Source organism: Dasypus novemcinctus, chromosome 17 (genome assembly GCF_030445035.2).
Source record: "Dasypus novemcinctus isolate mDasNov1 chromosome 17, mDasNov1.1.hap2, whole genome shotgun sequence".
Taxonomy (NCBI): domain Eukaryota; kingdom Metazoa; phylum Chordata; class Mammalia; order Cingulata; family Dasypodidae; genus Dasypus; species Dasypus novemcinctus.
In genome coordinates, this window is record NC_080689.1 from 59,176,768 (window position 1) to 59,186,788 (window position 10,021).

General features: G+C 37.6%; 1 protein-coding gene across 2 annotated transcripts; it reads left to right on the forward strand.

Annotated features, from left to right (window-relative positions):
- Positions 1 to 1,010: 1,010 nt before the first annotated feature.
- On the forward strand, positions 1,011 to 9,509 carry SNRNP27 (small nuclear ribonucleoprotein U4/U6.U5 subunit 27). Of its 2 annotated transcripts, XR_188494.4 has the most exons (7): positions 1,011 to 1,085; positions 2,099 to 2,219; positions 2,799 to 2,911; positions 3,433 to 3,512; positions 7,972 to 8,036; positions 9,085 to 9,253; positions 9,340 to 9,509. XR_188494.4 is itself a non-coding variant. In XM_004466041.4 (6 exons), exons 1-6 carry the CDS (start codon positions 1,052 to 1,054, stop codon positions 9,137 to 9,139), a joined length of 468 nt encoding a protein of 155 aa, XP_004466098.1. In that variant the 5' UTR covers positions 1,011 to 1,051; the 3' UTR covers positions 9,140 to 9,509. The 2 variants fall into 2 exon arrangements, 1 of the variants encoding a protein (XP_004466098.1); XM_004466041.4 differs by having other exon boundaries at positions 9,085 to 9,509.
- Positions 9,510 to 10,021: the final 512 nt, after the last annotated feature.

The following is a 10,021-nucleotide window of genomic DNA, read 5'->3' on the forward strand; positions in this document are numbered from 1 at the left end:
AAACATGGAGAGCTGACGCAACAAAAAGAGACAGATTCCCAGTGCTGCTGACAAGAATGCAAGCAGACACAGAAGAACACACAGCGAATAGACACAGAGAGCAGACAATGGGGGTGGGGTGGGAGGAAGAGGAAAGAAATAAATTTAAAAAGTAATAATAATATAAAAAAGATGTAATCAGGGCCGTGCTTCCTCTGGACGGTCTAAGGGAGAATTTGTTCCTTGCCTCTTCAGTCTCTCATGGCTGCCAGCATAACTTGGCTTGTGGCTGCATTCCTCAATCTCTGCCTCCACGGTGACATGGCCGCCTCCTCTTTTGTGTGCACCAAATCTCGCTTTACCTCTCTTAAGGACATTTATGGGCATTTAGGACCTGCCCAGGTAAGCCAGGATAATCTCTCCATCTCAAGATCCTTAACTTAATCATGTCAGCAAAGATGTTATTAATAAGGTAATATTCACAGATTCCTGCCAATACCCAAGAGTAGTTTGAGTGCCTTCTCAGGGCTGGCATTTTAGAATATATAAAAAAGCTCACTAAGTGAATTTTGGTATCTTCACTCCTCTGAAAGGATGTTATGTGAAAAAGTCAAAATACATGAACTTTGTGTATGTTATGTCTAGAATTGTTTCGATGTGAAAAACTTATGCACATGAACAAAGACTGACAAGAAAAATGAGGGGCAAATGAGGGCTGTCTTAAAGTGGTGGGTATACAGCTACGTTTTCCCTACATTTCCAAAATATCAAGTAGCATTTAAAACGCCCACCGTGGACACAAAATAGGGAACCCATGCGAAAGTGGGGCTGGAGCAGTGGCGATTACAACTGGGTCCTCACCAAAATACTTGAGCTCAGCATCAAGTATTTGATGCTACAGCATCGTGGGCAGGGACGGGTGATTCCGGGTGAGCTCGGTGCCTCCTCCCTTCTTTAGAAGCCGGAACCCTCGCGCGTCGTTTTGACGTTTTCCAGTCGGCTGCAAAAGCTCACTTCCCTGCTCTCCCGGAAGTTGTTTTACAGTTGTTTCCGGGGTGGTCTGGGATTCCGAATGGGTCGCAGCCGCAGCCGCTCCCCGAGGAGGGGTGAGTCGAGAAGCAATTTAGAGGGCTTGGTCGGAAGTGTGTACCTTTTTTTGTCAGTACCTGGACAGCGGAGGCGGGTCCTTTTCTCTTGAGGAGAAAAGCCGGGCGGGGGAAAGGGGATGATGAACGAAGACCCCGGCCCTAGGTTCTGCAGCCTGGGTCCTCCGGTTTGAAGGCGTTTGGTTTTTTTTCTCTCTCTGACATAGGATTTCGTCGATTTTTTGCCAGCTTCACACGATAACTTTTGTTATACTGGTCGCTGGGAGATTTAGAATCAGACCATACTCCTTCATTTAATTTCTGGGTTTCAGAGGACAAGACATCCAATCTTTCTGACCCTGAATTCCAGTAATTACACATTGGGATGAAATATTGCCTACCTGTAATAACTAGTGTGAGAATTAATGTCACGTTCTATAACACTCAGTATGTGATCGTGCCTGGCTCTTTAGATACTCACTAAATGCTAGTTTCCTTTCCATAGGGGAAGGCAAATCGATAATTTAGATTTTGCGGCCAGTGTTTACCTCATAATGGCTTCCTGCCCTCCTACCCTATAAATAAGGCGGTGCCAACCAGAAACTTCGACCAGGAGTTCTAACCTAGACCCTCTGTTCTGGCTCCTGGCTAAGTTTTTCACCTTCAACTAGTCCTTTAATGTTAAGTCTGGATTTTCTTAAAAGCCAAATGATGTAGCCTTATGTAGCTATTGAGCACTTGAAATATGGCTAATTAGAATTGAGAAATGTTGTAAGTATAAAATACATACCGGATTCCCTTGATTTAGTACATAAAAAAGAATGTACAATATCTCAATAATTTTTATATTGATATGCATGTTAAAATGATACTATTTTGGGTCTATTAGGTGAAATATATTAAAAATAATTCCACCTGTTTCTTTTTACTTCTTTAATGTGACTACCAGAAATGGCTTGCGTTATATTTCTATCAGCACAGCTCTAGATATTTGAGGTAATTTTTGGCTCTGCAATTTTCTGTCTTTGTATTAGAGCGTAGGCGGTCCCGGTCCACATCCCGGGAGAGAGAACGCAGGCGTCGAGAAAGGTCCAGGTCCCGGGAGAGAGATCGGAGGAGGAGTCGTTCTCGATCCCCACACAGAAGACGTTCCAGGTAAATGCAGAAAATGAGCCAGAAGCTTTGCCACAAGTTCCAGTGAAACTAGTGGCTGCCCATAACATTATTTTTATCACTCATAAGGGGATTTGAAATTTCATGAAATGAGGGGACTTAATTCCACTTTATTCTAAACCTCACATTCCCATTAGGAAAATGGGGTTAACCCTCTCCATCATAGCATTGTCTTGAGGAATAAAGAGAAATAATGCATAAAAAATACTTAGCATAGTGCTTTGCAAGAGTCCAAAATAAGTGTGTGTGTGTTTTGTTTTGTTTAATTAACTTTTTGGTGAATTTTAAGTTACATTGTTTTGCATTACAAAACTTTTTTTAGCTCTAGCTAACTGGGTGAAACTGGTGACAAGCAGTGAACTGTATTTTCTCTCTCTTGTTAACAATCAAGGCCTATGGAAAACCTTCCTCCTCCCTTTGCTGTGGAGATAGACTCCTGGTTCTCTGGAGTCTGCCTTGTTTCAGCTTTGACTTTTCAGGCACTGGTCTGCATCTGTGCTTATCTGCACAGAGTCACCAGATATGTCTCTGTTTCTAACATCTTTATGTGTTAAATATTAGATCTCCAAGACGACACAGATCAACATCTCCTTCCCCTTCTCGACTAAAAGAAAGAAGAGATGAGGAAAAGAAAGAAACGAAAGAAACAAAGAGCAAAGAACGTCAGATTACTGGTACTGTTATTAGATACATAACTGTAGAAAAAGTATAGCTTTGTTTAGATAACTTCAGATAAAATTTTAAAAGTATAATTGAAATAGTCAGCATTCATAGTGTTCATTGTTTATGGTTTTGAGATTTTGTTTTAATTGTACCTTAGTGAATTGCTGATTATCCATGGTACTCCTTATATAACATAAGAAGGGCACTTAAAATCGTGGAGTAGAATATTGTTTTGGAAATGTGTTTACAACTAGATATTATTGCATATTATATTGAAGGTAGTCCTGCTTAAGGGCTCCAAGCATGTCCTTTCAAGCAGTCTCTTTTGACAAGGAGGGGCTAGAGAGCACATTCCTTCCTTGCATCCTAGGTTGCAGTCTGTTGATACAAATTGAAGAGGAATTGTTTTTCATTAGGCTCTTGCTAATTGTTTTGTGTTCTCTGCTCTTAATATGGTATGATTATTAATCTGTTGCCACCTCTCTTACATAATTAACAGTAGAATTTTAAAAGTTATCACTTATTTTGGCAGAGGAGGACTTAGAGGGCAAAACAGAAGAAGAAATAGAAATGATGAAGTTAATGGGATTTGCCTCCTTTGACTCTACAAAAGTAAGTAATAAGTAAAACATACCAGTTAAATATTCTGATTCAGATTAATCCATTATGACTATCCTATTTTCCCATATATATATATATATATATTTTTAAGGAGGTACTGGGGATTGAACTTGGGACCTCATATGTGGGAGGCAGATACTCAACAACTGAGCTACATCCTCTCCCCTTCCCATATTCTTTTATCATCACTTGTAATTGATACAAGTTTATTTGGTTTGTTTGGTTATAAGACAATTATGGTCCTTATGAAGAGCTTTGAAAACACAGAGGAGGAAGCAGTGAGCTGCCATTGGAATTTAGGGCATGCTTCCAAGGGATGACATTTCAGTTAGATTTTAAAGGGTGAGTGGAAGTGATCAGGCAAAGAAGAGGAAGAAGATCATTTAAAGTGGAGAAAATGCCATATAGGTATAAAAAAACATTAGAATTGGGGAACTTGAATTTGAGTGATTAATAAAAGGGTACAGATTGACTAGTGAGTAGGGATGAGGCTAGAAACAGAGAAGGAGCCAAATTATGCAGGGCTTTTGATGCCACGCTAAGGAATTTAGAGCCAAACCTTTAGGTTTGAAGGGAGGAAGCACTGACTTTTAAGCAAGAAAGTAGGAAGAAAGATAACTCTTGTTTTGGAAAGATAACTCTGGGGACATCCTGGAGGACAGAAGGGAGGCAGGTTAGATTGGAGGGAGGGGGAACTTCTGAATGGTACAAACCAAAGGATGAAGGCCTGAACCCAAGCAGTGGGCATGGAGAGGTAGGGCCAGAATGTTGAGAACCATTCAGCAGCCAGAGTTAGTGAGAGTGGGAGCCAGTGTGGTGGGAGTAGAAGTGAGACGTCACGAGTGACTTTGAGGTGTCTGGCTGGGGAGACTGGGTGGTACCATTAACAGGAAGGGAGCTGCTGTGAAAGGGAAGAACGGCATCCAGCTGCCAGGTAAAGATGACATGGGCAATTGCAGCTTTTAGAAGTCTCACAGCTTAGAAGAGTGATGGATTGGAGAGTTGGGAGTTGTCTAACCTTGATTATAATACTGGAGAGAACAGGGAGTGGGAAGGAAGAAGAAGAGGAAGGGATTATGAGGAGGATGAGGGAGAGGGGAGTAGAAAGAGGGATTGTATGGAGGAAAGGGAGAAAGAGAGAGGGAGATAAGGAGGTTTGGAGAGAGGAAATAGAGGGAAGGACAGGAGGGATGGAGAGAAGGAGTCACAAAAGATAAGGAGAGTATATATGTGGAGAGAGGGAGAACATTTTAAGAATCTCTAGGATTTTAAGTATTTCTGCTTAGTTTTGCAAATGAAAATTGAAATTTTAATTTAATTCAGTTTTTTATTGTGATAACATAGAATTTGCCATTTTTAACCATTTTGAAGTATATAGTTCAACATTTACAATATTGTGTTACCATCACTACTTTCCATTTCTAAAACTTTTTCATCACCCAAATTAGAAACACTACCCATTATGCAGTAACCTCCATATCCTGTCCCCCCAGGTCCTGGGAACTTTTAATTTACTTTCTTTCTCTAGATTTGCTTATTCTGGGTTTTTCATATAGTGGAATCATACAGTATTTGTCCTTTTGCGTCTGGCTTATTTTGCTCCACATAATGTTTTCAGAGTTCATCATGTAGCATGTGTCAGAACTTCATTCTTTTTTATGCTTTTGTATGCATACACTATACTTTGTTTATCCATTTATGTGTCAGTGGACATTTGAGCTGTTTCCACCATTTGGCTATTGTGAATTATGTTGATGGGCACACTGGTTTTAAAGTTTCTGTTTGGATATCTGTTTTCAATTCTCTTAGTGTACACTTGAGTAGAATTGCTGGGTCACTTGGTAATTCTATGTTTAACTTTTGGAGAAACCACAAAATTGTTTTCCACAGCAACTGCATCACTCTACATTCCTATCAGCAATGCAGGAGAATTCCAATTTCTCTACCTTTGCCAACATTTATTTTCCATTTTTTTTTAACAATACCCATCATAGTGAGTGTGAAGTGTATTTCATTGTGGCTTTGATTTGCATTTCACTAATGGCCAGTGATATTGTACATCTTTTCATGTGCTTATTGACCATTTGTATATCTTCTGTGGAGAAATAGCTATTCAAGTCTTCTGCCAATTTTAAAATTAGGTTGTTTGTCATTTTGTGCTAGGGTTGAAAATTGAGATTTTTAAGGAAAATTGTCAATAATTCCACTTCCCCACAGAGTTGCTAATGGAGTGGGGTAGTGTCAAATGCTCTAAGAGTTTCTAACTGATGACAGTGTATAACCCTAAGAGGAGTACTGAGGCATGACTATTTGGAAGAGAGAAAATTAAGAAGGAGCTCTTATTGCAAATGGTTATGTGAACTTCCCTTTGGAACTTAATATAGTTTCTGTATCGGCTTTTTTTTTCTTGACTGTACCAAGTCCTTATTTGTTTTTACCAGGACTATTTTATAAGTGTCATGGTTTATTTTTTTTACATGGTTAATTAATATATATGTTGCATGAATAAAAATATCTCCAAAGTGAACAAAGCAACTGTAATTTTTATTGTGCTTAGAAGAATAGGGGTGAACTTATTGGAATTATTTTATTGGTTTGTTTTCTGGTTTTACTATTGCCTGTTGTTAAAGTACTCCAAGGGATGTATTGATGAAGCCATAACTTCCCTCTTACATGTAGTCTGTGCTGAAATTTTTTCCTTTTGGAAAAATTAGTGCTAATTCATCGATTCTATAAAAATTACAGAATACCAGTGAGACCAAATGTTGTCAATTTTATTTGTTAAATGACATATATGAGGAGGTGAATTAGTTCATATGCATTTGGCTTTATGGTTATCAGTTACAGTGTCCCAGCTCAGTTGAGTTTTTCAGTGATTTATATCTTGTGATATTTTATCATTCGTCTATGGTGGGAGCTTCTTATATGTAGTCACTTATTTTTGCTTCTATTTTAGTATTCTTTCTAGAAGATTTCAAAGTTTAAATATGTTTATTAATGGATAATTTTCCATTCAAGCATGTAAATAAATGAGAATAGGGCTAATAATATACAGTCGTGCAAATAGTTTTCAAAAATCAGTAAGCCTTTAGGAATTGGATTTAATTAAAAGTTTAGTATCATTTGCTATTCTTCCAAGACCAATCTTTCTAAGCTATACCTACATCCTCTTCACTGTAAGGTCAAAAATCATCCATTTCAAATAATTTTCTTAGTATTTCTCCCCTAAAACAAATATGATGAAAACAGGAAAAGAAAAAAGTAAGACCAAGTCTATTTATTTTTGCGCCACTTCAAATATGTAGATTACCCCAAATGCTTTGAAACCAGTGTGGTGCAGAATCCTTTCCCTACCCTAACACAGCTCACTAATAAACATGCTTCACAGCGAGGTACACTCCCTTAATAATAATGGGGCAGTGGTGTTGGGACCCACATATGTATGTGTCGTGACTAACCAGTGACGTTCATACATTTAACAGCCATTTTCTAAACAGACTGAGTGCTGTGGCCTAGGATGTGGCAATGCAGAGGAGACCTACAGACATATCTCACCATCAAGAATCTTGCAGTCTCTTAGGGGAAATAACATTATGTGTATACATCATGGTAATGTAAGATAGGAAATGGAGGGTTCTGAGATTGGAAAGCACAGTTAGCCTTCTACCAGAGTTAGAGAAGAGGGTGCTTCCTGGCAGGGGGATAATTTGTTTTTGTTTTTGTTGTTCTTGTTTTATTTGTTGTTGTTATTTTTTGGCAGGGGGATTATTTGAATTGGGCCTTGAGTAATAGGTAATAACCAGAATATTAAAGACGGGATGGGGGTGGGGAAGGCAGTTCAAGCATGAAGAACATGGAGGCAAGTTGGCATGGTGAGCCAACTTGACTGGATTAAAGGCCCATGAGGGAATTAGTGAGAGATGGGTAAACACCACATGAAGAAAGGCCAAAATGTAAGTGATGCTTCACATTAACATCTGTTAATCTGTGTTTTAATTCTTGATTTAAAACTCAGAGTTGCAACACCTATGCAAGCAATGGGATTTAAATTAATACTGACTGTTGTAGCTGTGATTTGAGAATGATCCTAAGTTAAATTTGTGTGATCGTGGATTTTTCTAGAGATAATATCCATAACTTACCTTCTTTCAAAGTATTCTTTGACCAAAAAGGTCAGTTTCTACAGCTGGCTTGCCTTACACAGTATACACATACCACAAGTGTCGATTGGCTTATTGTACTAATTGCTTATGTATGACTATAAAAATGTGAGCAGAGAGTTGTAACACTTGGAAATTCATGAGATATCATCAGGAGCTGAATGTTTTCTCTCTTTCATTGGGCTTCCTCATTCTTAAATCTTGTAGTATGTCCACAGGATCAAACTTTTTGATCATGATTTCTAATGTATCGTTCCTGTCTTTAATATTTGTTTATTGCTTTTCTCCAGGGGAAAAAGGTGGATGGCTCTGTAAATGCCTACGCCATAAATGTGTCTCAGAAGAGAAAGTACAGGTATATAGACCTTCTATAATTACATTTGAAATAATGATACAAATTACATAAGAAAGAATATCATGGGATAATCATTTTGTAGGAATTGTGGCGGTTTTCCATACTATCCCTTGTTTTAATGAATAGTTATATTCCTTGCTTGTATTTTGATATATTAAAATTATTTTCCAATTTTCATGTGTGCTAATAGATGGAGAACATTGGCTTCAATGTTGTAGGGCTTTTCTCAAAACAGTGCAGTCTCAAGTCTTTAAGCTTTGATTATATCATAACTGTAGATTTTAAATAGATCCCTCCTGAATTGTTTATCTAGATTGATTGTGTAAAGATCTAAACTGTAAATACATTCTTCTGTTAGGTATATTTTATTACTACCACAGATTTGGAACAATCAAGATATGTTCAAACATGCTACCTTTCTCTCCCCCTTAACCGCTGATAAAACTAGGATTCCAATTAACTGGAAATAAGGTTCTGGTGGAGAACAATTAGAGTGAGCGATCTGTTTGTCTGATGGGTGCCTATTTTGGAACTCTTCACTATTTCCTTAAATTGGGTGTATAGAATTACCTAAAATGAATATGAGTTTTCCATTTATTTTATTTTTTTAAGTCTGTAGAATCTTCCCAAATAACTTTGAAAGTATATTCCATACTGCTATTTGTATTTTGGACTTTAAAGAAATCTAAAAGACTTTGGCTTGGGAGCGGAGGTGGCTTAGGCTATTAGTGCCTCCCTCCCACATGGGAGGTCCCGGGGTTGGGTTCCCATCGCTTCCTAGAAAGAGAGAAGACCAGCAGGCAGCAAATGGATACAAGCAAATGCAGACAACAAGGGGGCAGGGAGAGATGAATAAATAAATCTTTAAAATAAAAATAAAAGACTCTGGCTTATTTTGAAGGAAAAATAACCTAGAATGGTTCTTAGCCTAATTTTTGCCATTTTAAAGATAGTTTGTAGGTTTCATCTCTGATGTAACTGTTTTCTTATCATAGGAGTCCAACGTTTGTTTTTTAAATAAACAGTGAATTTTCTCTTCTCATCATAGGCAGTACATGAATCGAAAAGGAGGATTCAACAGACCTTTGGATTTCATTGCATGAGAATTGCAATGTTAAAGAAAGATTTTTTTTCCTCATCTTGGTCAAAGGAATGGATTTTGTATTTTGTATTTAATATGCATCAAAAACAGGCTCTCGGTTCTTCCTCCTCTTAAAGTAAGAAAATCTTATTTATGAAGTGTGCAGTTCACTTACGCTGTCTCAAAAGAAGAAAGATTAAATATTACATTTTTTTCTTTTAGGAAATGTCATTTGGGTCAGTCGTCAACCCCATTTTGTTTGTCCTTATTCCTGTGGAAGCTGTTTACTTGCTCCCCTACATTTTCTTCTTGACTGCTTATTAGGACTTTTTTAAAAACACAAAACTAATTTGGATGTAAGTTTCTCAAATAAAGCAATATTTCTACTCTTTTGCATTTGGTATATGTTTTTATTACTAAGTGAAAAACATCTCCCTAGACATTTTCTTTTTTCAGATATAGTTTTAAGTCTCTTGATTCTTAGTACAGATTAAAAATTAGAAGAATGGAAAAGTGTAACTTTGAAGTTTTGTATCTCTTGTGTTTTTCCCCCAAATTTAGTGTCTGTTCCCAACCCCCGTCCTGCAATTATACAAGCAACACATGCTTACTGTTAAAAAAAAAAAACTTGTGACAAACCAAAAGTAAAGTCTAAAACTCACCTGTAATCTTACCCCCAGAAATAGTAAGTATTAATATTTTAGTATGTCTTTCTAGGCTTGTATCGGTATATATATAGATTTCTTGCCCCCACCATGAGATCGTATTGCCTTTGCTGTTCTCTTTCTCTAATCCCCCCACCTCCTCCTATTTCCTGAGAACAGTTTTTTTAATACTCAAATATTTTCTGGAAACTTAGCATTTAATACTTACTTGGTCATACCATAATTTACTAATTAACCCC

Excerpts from the sequence above, each read along its gene's own strand:
- SNRNP27 (XM_004466041.4), top strand. The coding sequence starts at position 1,052 with ATGGGTCGCAGCCGCAGCCGCTCCCCGAGGAGGG. Across the intron at positions 1,086-2,098 it reads CAGCCGCTCCCCGAGGAGGG|AGCGTAGGCGGTCCCGGTCC; the intron begins GTGAGTCGAGAA and ends TCTTTGTATTAG. Across the intron at positions 2,912-3,432 it reads CAAAGAACGTCAGATTACTG|AGGAGGACTTAGAGGGCAAA; the intron begins GTACTGTTATTA and ends TTATTTTGGCAG.